This window comes from Aotus nancymaae, unplaced genomic scaffold (assembly GCF_030222135.1).
Source record: "Aotus nancymaae isolate 86718 unplaced genomic scaffold, 86718_ANA_hifiasm-v0.15.2.pri h1tg000017l, whole genome shotgun sequence".
Classification (NCBI taxonomy): domain Eukaryota; kingdom Metazoa; phylum Chordata; class Mammalia; order Primates; family Aotidae; genus Aotus; species Aotus nancymaae.
Window position 1 is genome coordinate 13,729,586 of NW_026988429.1, and position 13,988 is coordinate 13,743,573.

The following is a 13,988-nucleotide window of genomic DNA, read 5'->3' on the forward strand; positions in this document are numbered from 1 at the left end:
AAAACACCCTAATTGTACATAATCTGCCACCTTTAAATATATGAGTGTGTAAATATCGTATATTATACATATATAATTATAATATACGTTACTGTAGCCTCCATTACCTTGTGGTTCCCCTAGAATTTTTACTTATTACAAACTTACTGAATGTAAAATATTGTTAAATAATGATGAATTTAAGCAAAAACTAAGAACAATCCAACCAAACAAGTTTTTGAAGACTGAGCTTTAAATGGAAGCAAATAGTCTAGAACATCTCCCTGTGTTACTCACATCACCTCTTTCACTTTTAGTTAACCAGCCTCCTGGTATTAAGAACAACTAAGTCTTTAAAAAATTCTTTTGTAAATGTTAGATCATTTTGTTTCAACCTTTTTTTTTGAGCAGGGAGGGTACTTACCCTGACTCTCTCCATCTGAGTGCTGAATGGGTACAGCAATTCAAATAGAATCAGGCCTAAAGAAAAGATGTCCACTTTATGAGAATAGCTGTTTCCATGAATCTGAAATCCCATATAAAGAAAATTAAAAAATTAACAGACACAGTACAGTTGATATTACAGCATTATTGAATCCCGAAGTTTACTTAGTCACTTCTTGCTTTAAATGCAAAGTATATGTGTAAAAATGTTAGCAAAGAGTTAATCTCCCAAGTCTCTTTTCTTCGCTACTACACCAAGAGTAATTAAACTACTCAGCATTACAGAAGGAAAGCCCAGGTATAGCTCTGAGATATGCATCAGTAAAATAGGCCCCTCAGAAACCTGGAGACTTGCCATGCTAAAAAGTTTGTGGGAGCCAGCAAAATCTGCTTGACTAACCCTGAGGTGAGGTTTTTCAAAGGGAAGGCTATCTAAAGCAAATCTCTCATTTCTAATCATCTTAGTCCTCACCCATTTTTATGAGAAAATCTTCATTACTCCCAACCACTAATCAACTGTAGTTAGCCTTCATTATGGCTCTTAATTATGGATACTTTGCATTCTTGGTTGCATTTTTCATGTGTATATTTCTTATTCTTCACAACTAGATTATCAAGTCCTGGAGGGAAAGAAATGCTTCTTTTGTGTTGCTACCATCCAGCACCGGGCTAAGTACAGAGAAGGCCCTCAATAAATACTTATTTGTTAAAATGAACAAATAAATTACAACAGAACTACTTGAGTAAAGAAAGCATTATTTAAATTAAAATTGACCTTTTGGTGACTCAGAAATATCCTTTATTTGTGAAAATTTCTTTAGGGATATAATTTGACATTTGGGAAATAGCCAAAGAAGGGCACTTTGGAAATGCTCCATACCAGTACTTCTTAACTGGGGAGTAGAGGTGGTCACAGGGCAGTTGTCAGCATTTATGATACCTTCACAACCTCTCCTCTAAACTGTACTTGGCATCTGTCCCCCTGGCTTTCTGCACAGCATGCCTGCCTGCCTCTATGCTTATAGAAGAGAAGATGGAAAGTTTCAGTGACCACATCAGCTGCATCATCCTCTTCCCTTCTAAGTGACTGTGGCAATCTGAACCCCGCCTCACCTCTCATCCCTGGGGTTTGGGAAGTGTTAAAAAAAAATGTGCAAAAACAATACTTATAGGAGAACTGAAAAGGACACCCTCACACCCTATTTGGAGAATATAAATAAACACAAATTTATGAGAAGCAACTTGGTAATAAATGTTTACTCCTGCTTAATGATCCCATCTAATTTTACCCACCCTAGGGCAGATGAAAATGTGTGCAGAGATTTGGGTATGGGGATAGTTACCCAAGTGATATTCCTGATAGAAAAATTTACAAGTAATTAAAATGTCCCAAATGAATGTTGAATACCATGCAGCTGCAAATATTTTCTAATCTTTAATAATATGGGAAACGCTTATATTTTAATATTGTATCTAAAATGTTACAAAGTAGAATTCCAATTTTATTTTCTAAAGTAAGGTATAAATATATATACACACACAGAAGGAAATAACTGCTGTTAATATTTTAGAGAAATTTTTTGGTAAGTAACTTTTACTTTTTTGTTACATGTTCCTATACTTTCCACATTCCCTACATAGAGGACAGACTGATGCATTACTAAATTTATTTATTATTTCTAACATTATTAAATATATTTTAAAAATAAATATAGCCTCATGAACACATAAAAAGTTATATTTACAAAATATCTAAAAAATAAGGAATTAGAAGGTTTATATCCTTTCTGAGTTTGAACTGATTGTTTAATCGCTGTGCAAATCTAGAACTTAACCTGTGTTTCTTTGTAATTACAACCAAGAACAAAGTAACCATGGGTCCTGCGCATTTATTCCAAAGATGAGAAAATTAAGAGTTCTGATAATAATTTTAAAACAATGTTATACTATAGCTTCTAAGGCTTGCTTAAGATTGTACAATTCATACAGCTAAACTATGTTGAGCAACTTTTTAAGGAGCAGTTTATAAAGTGACAGTTTCTACTTTTAAAGAGAATTAAGAAGAGAATTAAGACTGTCCATTTTTAACTACCAAATTTTAACTATTATAATTGCCATATTTCTACAGCTATCCTAACTTTCTAGTATTTTCAACAATACCAAATATAGCATCAGTTGTCATCAACCTCTTCCTTTCTCAAATGGCAACCCATTTCCAAGACACACACACACAGCAGCCACAAGCCACACTACAGTCAGCACAGAAGTGTGTATGGGGTGGCCAGTATTACCTGGTGTTTATCTTTTCACTGACATTCACTTTCACTCATCCACCAAATATTTATGAAACTATGCCATATTTAGGCATTGTTTCAGGTGTTAGAGTAGAAAGAGAGACAAGCTAAGTCCCATTCTGATAGTTTACAGGGGAAGAAAAAAATAATCTCAGAGTTAAAAATGCTGTAAAAAGAAACCAGTGTTAACGGCATGGACCCTGGCAGGGAGTAAAGGGAGAGGCATCCATTTTAAATAGAGGTAGGTGGGAGGGGCTTCCCAAGTTGTGAGCCTTCATTAATAAGCATCCAGACAGAATTCCTTTTACTTGTTTTCGCAATATTTAAAACGTAAAAGTATTATTTCCAGCTTCTTAAATAATAATAAGTTTTTAAAAACATGATTAAAAACTTTTTTTTTTTTTTGAGGTGGAATTTCACTCTCGTCGCCCAGGCTGGAGTGCAATAGCACGATCTTGGCTCATTGCAACTTCTGCCTCCCAGATTCAAGCAATTCTCCTGCCTCAGCCTCCGAGTAGCTGGGATTACAGGTGCCTGCCACCACGCCCAGCTAATTTTTGTATTTTCAGTAGAGATAGGGTTTCACCATGTTGGCCAGCCTGGTGTCTAACTTCTGACCTCAGGTGATCCGGCCTCTTTGGCCTCCCAAAGTGCTGGTATTACAGGTATGAGCCACCTCGTCCGGCCAAAAATACTTTTTTTTTTAAAGGGGTCTTGCTCTGTCACCCAGGCTGGAGCATGGTAGCATGATCTTGGCTCACTGCAACCTCCACCTCCCAGGCTCAAATGATCCTTTCTACTTCAGTCTCTCAAGTAGCTGGGACCACAGGCATGCACTATCGCGCCCAGCTCATTTTTGCATTTTTTGTAGAGACATAGAGTTTCACCATGTTGCCCAGGCTGGTATCAAACTCTGAAGCTCAAGCAATCCACCTGTCCCAAAGTACTGGGATTACAGGCATGAGCCACAAGGCCCAAGCAAAAGTGTGTTTAATATCAATTCTGATACATGACTGTGTAGAAAAATTGGAACATATAGGAAAGTCCAAAATAGATTAAAATTCATTCAAAGTCCCCCTACTCAAAAGCAATGCCTGTTGATATTTTATGGCTCTTCTAGTCTTTTTTCCCTATAGATAGAAATATGTATTTATAGTATTTTGATATATAGTTTTAATTTTTCCTTTCAGCAGGCCTTGGCCATATCATTTGAGCAGGATGATTCAATTACCAGGGCCAATAGATTTATTAATTTTTCTATGTAAGCCAGTTTGGATACTTTTGGTTGCAACCAATTGACTATATATGAAATTCTCTAATAAACAAAAATCTCTTCTGTATCCTTTCTAATTTCTAAATTTATTTGTGATTTCTCCCCCTTAAGTAGGTATCTATGCTAGAGAGGATTATTTTTATTTTAAACTATTAGAAACAACCATGGTGATGCTATTTTACTGTTTCACCAGTATCAATTTTTATGTTTGTTTTCCATCTTCTTGGTTCCTCCCTGCCTTCTACTGAGCAGAATTCTAATCACTTATACAGCAATGTGCTTATGTAATGAAGTCCTGTAAAATAAATTTATCTCCAAATGGAACTCTGAAAACTTCCTATAGATGTCACTATTTTTCATTTCTTTCATTTTTAAAAACAGTTTTTTACATTTTCTTCTAAAGATTGGGTTTCACTATTTTGCCCAGGCTGGCCTGGAACTTCTGGGGTTCAAGTGATCCTCTCAAGTCATGATCCTGAGTAGCTGAGACTGTAGGCTCAAACCATGGTGCCCAGCTTCTTTCATCATTTCCTTTTTTTTTTCTTTTATAAATTTTTTTTTAATATGGAACGCCTCACGAATTTGTGTGTCATCCTTGCGCAGGGGCCATGCTAATCTTCTCTGTATCATTCCAATTTTAGTATATGTGCTGCTGAAGCCAGCACTCATCATTTTCTTAATACTTTGTATGAGTATTTTTACTTCATTATTGACCTGATAGTTATTATTTTTTAATAATTATTTTAATGTTTTTTTAAATTCTGGGGTACATGTGCAGGTTTGTTACATAGGTAACATTAGCTGTTACATAGGTAACATAACCTATTAATTATGGTGGTTGACCCTTATGTCAAATTACTTATGGTGCCATGGTGGTTTGACTCTTATGTGGCAATTACATTCTTCACTGCCACATGCTCATGGGCAAAACCAAAAAACATTTCACTTAAAATATCCTTAGCAATAAAAATTATTATTCTATTAAATCCCAACCTTTAAATACACACCTTTTTAATGATCTGACAAAATGGGAAAATATTCATAAAAACATTCACCGCACCTGGCCGACAGATAGTTTCTTAAAGATGAACAATGAGACAGGGCATGGTGGCTCACGCCTGTCATCCCAGCACTTTGGGAGGCTGAGGTTCGAGGATTGCTTCTGGCCAGGAGTTTAAACCAAACTGGGTAACACAGCAGGACCCCATCTCAAAAAAATAAATTAATAAATTTTTTTTAAAGAGAAAAAAAAGATGAACAATGTGAGAATGGCACTTCAAGGAAAACTAACAGTATTTGTTGTCAGTGATAAAAGTTGAGCTTTTAATTGAAAATTAAAATTTTGGAAGATTTGAATCTACCAGTTGGAATTTGATAGCCTCCTAAAATGTAAAGCCTTTTCTGGTGAGATTTGTGGTCATATTAATCAAAGTGACTTTTTATATTATATAATGAACTGTGACAACTTTTGGAATAGTTGCCAAACTTAGGGAACCAATAGTTTCCAAATGACTAACGCACAATATAAAATCAAGCACGGGTAAAAAGATCCATTCAAAGTACAAAATGGACCAAAGGATGTTAACAGTACCAGAGTAAAAAACATTCATGAATGGTTTTAGATTTCACAGTGTAAATGACTTTTAAGAAACTATCACTAAGTTTTGATATATTATCAAAGAAAAATATCTGTAATTATTTGAAATGTAATACTGTTCTTTTTCCAACTATATATCTGTGTGAGGCCAGATTTTCTCCATGTACTTCAGCCAAAATAACATATTGCAATGAATTGAACACAAAAGCAGATAGGAGAATGTAGCACTTTTATAAGTCAGCTACTAAAGAGATTGGCAAAAATGTGAACAAATGTCACTCTAATTTTTTTTTTTTGCAGGGGAATTGGTGCCTATAATTTTTGTTTGTTTGTTCAGAAAATACTTTTCATAAAATAAGATGTAATAGGTTTAATTCTGTTATTTTAATTTTAATAAAGCTTTACAAATTTCTCCTTTAATAATATAATAAATATTGATAGACAAAATTTTGTTAAGAAAATCTTTTGGGTTCTCAATTATTTCTACCAATATAAATAGGTACTGAGCACAAACATCTGAGATCTGCTGCTCTAAGCATAAGGAAGCTTGTGAAGATCATTTGCCTGGTGGTGGCTGAGCATGCTCACCTGAAGCTTTCAGGATGTCCTGCTCCACCACTCTTCCAGTCCCTGCCCTGATTATAGTGCTTTTCCTGTGAAGGCCAAGCAGCCCACAAGGCAACACAGGCCAGCCTGTGTGCCTCTATTTCCTACTATGGTACATGCTGGAGGCTGCCTATGAATGACCACAGAGGGCAGCTCAATATAGTGCCTCTGGGTCTAGCTGGCTCTGAAAACAGTTCTGGCATAATATACCCAAGGCAAACCAGAATTAAGTTTGGGAGGGTGGTATTCAGTCTCTTTCCAAATTCCTGGTTGCTGTCAGGTGCTGGTTCAGGGGATGAGTGCGTTTTATGTGTAGTATTTTTCTTAATCCATCCCCAATTCAGGTTGTAGAAACTATAGTTTAGCTGTGTCACTATTCCACTACTGGAAAACTACTGCTAGTTTTCATAATTTTCAGACTTACTGAGTTTTAGATTACTGGTACATCTGCTATCGTGCTAATAAGTGAAAGTCTAAAACACTCACCTGCTCTGGGCTCATATACAATTTGGTCCCTACTTGTCCTGTGTGTCTGGCATAAGCTGGCATTGGGGTCAGAACTGTCTGCTCTTCCTCATCCTGGTCCATTGCAGTCACTAATCCAAAGTCTCCAACCTTGACCACATCATCCATTGTAAAGAATATGTTGGATGGCTGGAAAGAATACAACAGACAAAAGTACAGTGGATGTGCATGGAGGAGAAAAAGAGAATTATTTAAATGACTACAAAGAAAAAAATGCAATAAACTAGGTATTTTCAAGCACATTTCTCTTTAAAATGGGCTAATATGAAAATAGTGACAATTTTTCTGTGCCAGACAAGTACTGGTGGCAAAGAAAAGGGAAGGGTAGCAAAGATAACTAGTATTTATTGAACATCTACTTAAACCCTTTGAGATGCACATTCCCTAGGGATCAGGGTACTTAATCCTCAATCTTATTATTCTATATATTCTTCCCAGGCAAGCATCTCTACACTTAGGACTTAAAGCCTTAATAATTATAATGATAACTAATAATAACAAGTTTATAAACAGAACTTGCAACATGCTAGGCACTGTTCAAAGCAGTTTACTACTACTAACTCATGTACTACAATCCCATTAGATAGATGAGTACTAACTCCATTTTACAGACATAGAAAGTGAGGCCCAGAAGTTAAACAAATTGCCTAAGGTTACCCAGCTAGCAAGTGTGGAGCAGGGAATCAAACTTGAGCAGTCTGGCTGTATGAGAAAAGGACCTTGTTATTCATTGCCATGTGCCCAGCTTTCAGATTTTGGTAGTTCTTGCTCTATGGTAGCTAATTACTATTTGGTGAATGAATGAAACAGACTGATCTTTTGGTTTGTGTCTGGGAGGAGGAAACAGATTATCAGAAGGGATAACAGCTCTTAACTACTACTCTATGCTGCCTCTTGTAAAATCTATATGCTCCTAAGACTACATCTACTCCCAGATCTCTGCCCTGAGTTCTAAACTCATATGAAACTGTTTATTGAATACATCTAACTAGATGTCTCATGGGTTCCTCAAACCCAAATTGCCCTAGAAATACATCATCTTTCCCTCAGAGTCTACTCTGCCCTGCAGGTAATATGACCACCATTCATAGCCCTTGAAATGAGGAAAAAGAAAGCCATTCAGTTCATGAAATTGAATTTCATCATGTTTCAAATACTGCCAGAAAATAACATTTCATTCCCAAACTCTAAAATACCATTATACGATTTTGACTTGGAAGCATGAAGTTATTGTGTATAAGATCTATGGTAATAATCTAGAGCTCTCCAATAAATAACTTTGTACCAGAGGCAATAATAGACTATCCTGCATTAAATGTCATCTTTCTACCCGACTCCTATCTTCTGATGGCAGTTGTTATTTACTGAACCCTTTAATAGACAAGCTTTTTGGCTCTCTAGTATCTATCTCTCTGTGCTTCCACCAGAAGTATCTTGACTTTATTTTGGGAACTTCCTTCTTACTGACTGTGCAGCAAAACCCCATGGATAGTGTGAAAGGCATCCATGCTCTACAGTTGCTTATGCCAATCCACAGAATCCCATTGCCTGGCCAGATACTGGGCTTGTTGAGGGATGAGTAGGTGTCCTTGGTTTAAGTAGAATAAAACTTCTGATAAATAGTGGGAGAAAACAATACTTTTCTCTCTACCCTCTAACCCACCACCTCCAAAAGACTTAAACAGAAACAAGAAATGGGGAGGAGAGAAACCAAGTTCTGGCTAAATCACTTCATCTCAGCTAAAGCTTTTCCTGAATACTCAACAGTTTAGTCATATGGGCCAACAGATTTCCTTTTCTGGTTAAGTCAGTATAAATGCTTTTCAGTGCAAACAAAATAAAATTCAAAATAAATGGTATGACTATATAATCTAGAACATTTAGGCATTATACTATAACAGGTGAAAAAAGCAGATATGGTTCATACCCCATGAAAACCAGAGAATAAATAATCCAGGTGTGATGAGAATAATGAAGGACCAGGTTTCTGTCAGAACACTGTATATCAGAGGAACTGAGAAAAGCTCAGAGTGAAGAAAACAGAAGACTAGAAGTCAGTCTGAAGAGGGAGGAGTCCAAGTCCTGATGACAAAAATGTGACCAAAATATAACAAGGGAAGAAGGTCTAGAAGGTTTAACACTGAGTTCAAAGATTTAGGTCAGAACATAACAAAATGTACAGCTTTTTCAACAAGGAATAAAAATCTTGGCTGTTTTTTTTTGTTTGGGGGCACACTAGAAATCTTTAAAAGGAATTGTCTCTTATTTAGAAAGGAATAAAACCTTTCTGATTTCTAGAAAAACTAACAGGGATATTAACTTTGTAATTAAATTTTTCGGGTGCATAGACAAACATAGAAAAATCTTTAGACAATATTGTAGCATTAAATGGATATTTACCAATATCTCATTTACATTATAAAATTGGCAGAGGAATATTAATTATCAGTGAAAACATAATTCATTGTCTTTCAAGTTGGCATTTGTGTGTACAGCAAGTGTGAATGAAGTACAAGAAGAATGTGTGTATCAGCTAGTTGTTTTCCACCTAGTGATAAGCATTTACCATATTCAAACCTAAATGCTAGTTTCTCTCAAATTAGGGGCGTGTGGTCTCCTGTAAACTGTCTTCTCTAATCCAGTGAAAGAATTCATCTCTGAACTTTTCATTCAGTGGAGAACAGTTCTTGGCAATCAGTTTGGGCCTACGTCAAAATCACTGAAGCATAATGATTATATATAACTAAGTAACAACTATATTGAAAAAATAAGAATTATTTCTAATTCCTATTCTTGTTATCCTAAAGCACTTAAAATATACTCAAGAATTTGAAAACCTATCACCGATTTTAGAAGAAAACTTGTGTCCAAATAGTTACTTTTGTGCCTGAAACAAGTCTGTGGTTACATAAAACTGAAAAGATTTAAAATGGATCCACATCTATCAAGACTTTAAGCTACTGTCATCAGAAAAGTATTTATACATTCACTAACACATCGACTGGTGACTGCTAAGAGTATATGGAATGTAGCAGAAATTACTTAAATACAATTTCCATGTACTTATTTTTAGAAATACTACTAAGGAAATGTCATGTTTTAGTAAGAATCTTAAGTAATTTTGCATATTACTACAATATTCACTAGAATCCAAGGTTTTAGAGCTATAAATAATCATCTGGTTAACTATTTGCTACCTTTCCCCATTCAGCTTCTCACCCCTTCCCCCAAAGTCTAACCAGTTCAAAAATAGAAGCAACAGTGTGAAGATCTGCCCCAATTCAAGCTGGCTAATGAAGGACCCCAGGTCTCTCCTTCCATTTGCATCACTTTCACCATTCTGCTTCAGAGCCCTGGAGGTATTGGTGTCAGGGTGACTCAAAACCATAGAAAAAAAAAAACAGAGTATATCTGCTCATGGCAGATTTTACCTAAATATTTTTTCTTTTTTTTTCCCTCACCTGGACTACTGGAAATACCTTTTACAGTAAAATGAAAGCAAACACATTACCAAAGAGAATGAATGAACGCATGGTTTGCCTAAAGTTTTCAGACATAAGACTTATTCTTGCAGCAGGACTCTTCAAGGCTACTTTCTCAGACCTCTGCTCTTAGATGCTTTTACTCTCCCCTACTCTTAAGGGTCCTTCAGAGTACTGTAAGTACTGCTCTGAATCACAAAACGTCAGATTGAAACCCAAGGGTGATGCTCCACAAATACAGACCTTGAGGTCCCTATGCATCAGTCCTTTACTGTGAAGAAACTCCACCGCCTCTGCAATCTGCAGGAAGATGTGCAGACACATGCCCCTCTCTCTCTCCTCTATGGTACATCGTCTATTCATCCAGTCTTTGAGGTTTTCTTTTCTGCACAGCTGCATCTGAATGTAAAGATACACCTTTGGTGAACTGGGCTGGAGTTTTTCTGTGGTGTTTTTAGTGAGATCTAAACTTAAAGTGGTTGGTCTTGGAGGAGAAATAGACAACGTAGCTTCAGAAGAGGATCTGCTACTGGTGGGCTTGAAAGCAGTGAGTTTATTAGCACAATGGTTGCCAATATGCAATCGATTAGTTTTGGGCTCTTCTTTACTGGAAGCATTATCACAGCCAGAGTCTTCAAATACTATCGAAGAGGAGGTTCTCTCCCTTGACCTTACATAAGGAGAAGCTTCAGAAGGACAAAGTTCAAAGGAGTGCCCCTCATCATTGCCATCCATAGTACCATCTTCCACATCACAGTCTGTAAGGCAACTGTCCTGGAGGTTGTACGCTGCATCCACTGACACACTGATGTCTCCATGGTCCATTCCTGAGAATTCCAGTGGTGAGAACTCATTTTCAGAAGAACTTGTCTGGCCACAGGAAATCCCTACTGAAAAAGACGTGCTTCTTTGTGGTGAAGGAGCTATGATTTCAATATGTTCTTTTGTAGAGAAAGGATCCATTCTGCGTATTTTAACTGATGGTGCATCTATTGGACTAGGGGAGCTGAGCGGCCAGTCTGTACTAAAAGTGGGAGAAATACAAAGGAATAAGAGTGAATATATATTGATTAAAGTACCTGATCTGCACCCTCTGTTTAAAGAGCTTCCACTATAATAAAGCCACTTACCAAATGACAAACAACAAAACAACATACAAACTAAATAAAAACATACAATGTGCGACAGAGAACATCACATTCCATTCATTCCTTCTAAAAAAAACTTAATTTTAAAGCTTAATTTTATACATGAAACAATTACCTGGGACTGTCTGGGGCTGTCACAGCAGCCAAAGCCTTTTATGTAAAGCAAGGACAGGATTCCTCAATGGCTGTGATTCTGAAGCCCTAATCCAAATTAGGGCAGCACCTCACAAGGCCTTGAGACAAGCAGCCATTTCATTTGGACCTTCCATGGCTTAGTTATTGGTTGAGTCTATAATAAGCACCACTTTAATAAGGTACCTCACATGGATCTAATGTTGCTTAGTTATCTGTAGGTAGTTTTACTCCAGTTGTTTGGTGGCAGTCTACCTATACGTGCTTCCTCCTTATTCTCCTTTAATAGTCTTTTTTTCTTTCTTTTTTTTTTTTTTTGAGACGGAGTTTCGCTCGTTACCCAGGCTGGAGTGCAATGGCGCAACCTCGGCTCACTGCAACCTCCGCCTCCTGGGTTCAGGCAATTCTCCTGCCTCAGCCTCCTGAGTAGCTGGGATTACAGGCACGCGCCACCATGCTCAGCTAATTTTTTGTATTTTTAGTAGAGACGGGGTTTCACCATGTTGACCAGGATGGTCTCGATCTCTTGACCTTGTGATCCACCCGCCTCGGCCTCCCAAAGTGCTGGGATTACAGGCTTGAGCCACTCTTTTTTTGTGTGTGTGCACAGATGATCAAAAGGAAGTCGTGATCAAATTTGGATTTTTTTTTTCTTTGAGGCAGAGTTTCACTCTTGTTGCCCAGGATGGAGTGCAATGGTATTATCTCGGCTCACTACATCCTCTGCCTCCAGGGTTCAAGCGATTCTCTTGCCTCAGCCTCCTGAGCAGCTGGGATTACAGGCACCCACCACCACACCTAGCTAATTTTTATATTTTCAGAAATGGGGTTTCATCACATTGGCCAGGCTGGTCTCGAACTCCTGACCTCAGGTTATCTGCCTGCCTCAGCCTCCCAAAATGCTGGGATTACAGGTGTGAGCCACTGCACCCAGCCTTCCTTTAACAGTTTTTAAATAACCTTCCTTCCTATAGCACATCATAGTTAATATGGGTAATATCTTTGGGCTAAGTTTACATATTTTTAACTGCAAATAGTTCAAAACTACTTACAAAGGAGTTGTAAATTATTAACTGCTAAGAGAATAAATAACAAACATTTTTTAAACATGGAGACAGAAGTAGATACCTTACATTGAGAAAAGTCACTATAAATCCCTCAGTTAATCACAATTTACAGAGCCCTATCAACTAATAATTTTTTTTTTTTTTTTGAGACAGAGTCTCTCTTGCTCTGTCACCCAGGCTGGAATTCAGTGGTGTAATCTTGGCTTGCTGCAACCTCCACCTCCTGGGTTCGAGCGATTCTCCTGCCTCAGCCTCCTGAGTAGCTGAGACTACAGGCGCATACCATCATGCCTGGCTAATTTTTTTTGTATTTTTAGTAGAGACAGGGCTTCACCATGTTAGCCAGGATGGTCTTGATCTCCTGGTCTCATGATCTATCCAGTTTGGCTTCCCAAAGTGCTGGAATTACAGGTGTAAGCCACCGCGCCCAGCCTCAACTAATAATTTTTTTAAATGTAAATTCTCTCTTATTTTTTCCTAAGAGACAGGTTCTCACTATGTTGCTCATGTTGGTCTTGAACTCCTGGGCTCAAGAAATCTTCCCACCTTGGCCTCCCAAAGTGCTGGGATTATAGGCATGAGCCACCCCTGTATGTTCGCAAAATCTAAATCAAAATTTCACAAGTGGCTAGAGAACTTTTCAAAATACGAAATAGAACAGAACTCTGCTGTTCCTTAAAAAAAAATCCCTAAAGTTATAAAACTGATATTATGATCACACAAGCAAAAAACTAGCTTAAGTCTATATGTAACAAAGTTAGTTACCTTTCATCTTTCAGCCAAATTTCATCCATCTTTTCTTGCCACTTCTCTGGTGGTGCTTCGAGCCAGGCATTGAAATATCTAACAATGCCTGGGTGCTCAAGCTTGGCTAAGGCTTTAACTTCTCGCATTACCTTTTCTCGAGCCAATTCCCTGAAAGAGAAAAAATATTTAAGGTGATGGATATTCCAATTACACTGATTTGATCTTTACAAATTATATGACACATACCCCTAAAATACACAGATGCATTATAAATCAATAAAAAAGGAAAATAAAAAAAATAAAATTAGCCTAAAAAAAGAGAGAGTAAGACAACACTGAAGCCTGTTTATATCTGAAGTATTCATATCCAATAGTGAAAACAGAAAAGTAATAAAATAGGATCCCTTCTTGAAACTAAAATTAGAAACATATGAGTTAGCCTAGGGTATACTTCTTTTTATTTTTTGAGACGGAGTTTTCCTCTGTTGCCTAGGCTAGAGTACAATAAAGCAATCTTGGCTTACTTACCTCTGCCTCCAGGGATCAAGTGATTCTCCTGCCTCAGCCTCCCAAGTAGCTGGGAATGCAGGCATGCACCACCATGCCCCACTATTTTTTAAAATTTTTTTATTTAGTAGAGACAGGGTTTCACCACGTTGGTCAGGCTGGTCTCGATCTTCTGACCTGAGGTGAT

At 37.3% G+C, this 13,988-nt stretch overlaps 1 protein-coding gene, 1 long non-coding RNA gene and 1 other non-coding gene across 3 annotated transcripts in view; 1 reads left to right on the forward strand and 2 right to left on the reverse strand.

The window, feature by feature from the left end:
- LOC110568656 (uncharacterized) overlaps positions 1 to 11,055 on the forward strand; it is a 36,149-nt gene extending 25,094 nt beyond the window's left edge. The window contains exon 3 of the long non-coding RNA XR_010343238.1: positions 10,293 to 11,055. This is a non-coding gene — a long non-coding RNA (uncharacterized LOC110568656). The remainder of the gene's footprint in view (positions 1 to 10,292) is intronic.
- EIF2AK3 (eukaryotic translation initiation factor 2 alpha kinase 3) overlaps positions 1 to 13,988 on the reverse strand; it is a 72,377-nt gene that overhangs the window by 5,269 nt on the left and 53,120 nt on the right. The window contains exons 12-15 of the mRNA XM_021672635.2: positions 13,313 to 13,462; positions 10,444 to 11,224; positions 6,680 to 6,847; positions 404 to 505 (exon numbers count right to left, since the gene is read on the reverse strand). Of these exons, the coding sequence (XP_021528310.2) occupies positions 404 to 505; positions 6,680 to 6,847; positions 10,444 to 11,224; positions 13,313 to 13,462 (1,201 nt within the window). The remainder of the gene's footprint in view (positions 1 to 403; positions 506 to 6,679; positions 6,848 to 10,443; positions 11,225 to 13,312; positions 13,463 to 13,988) is intronic.
- LOC135275645 (U6 spliceosomal RNA) lies at positions 4,549 to 4,655 on the reverse strand. The gene has a single exon (XR_010343250.1). It is a non-coding gene; the product is annotated as a U6 spliceosomal RNA (small nuclear RNA).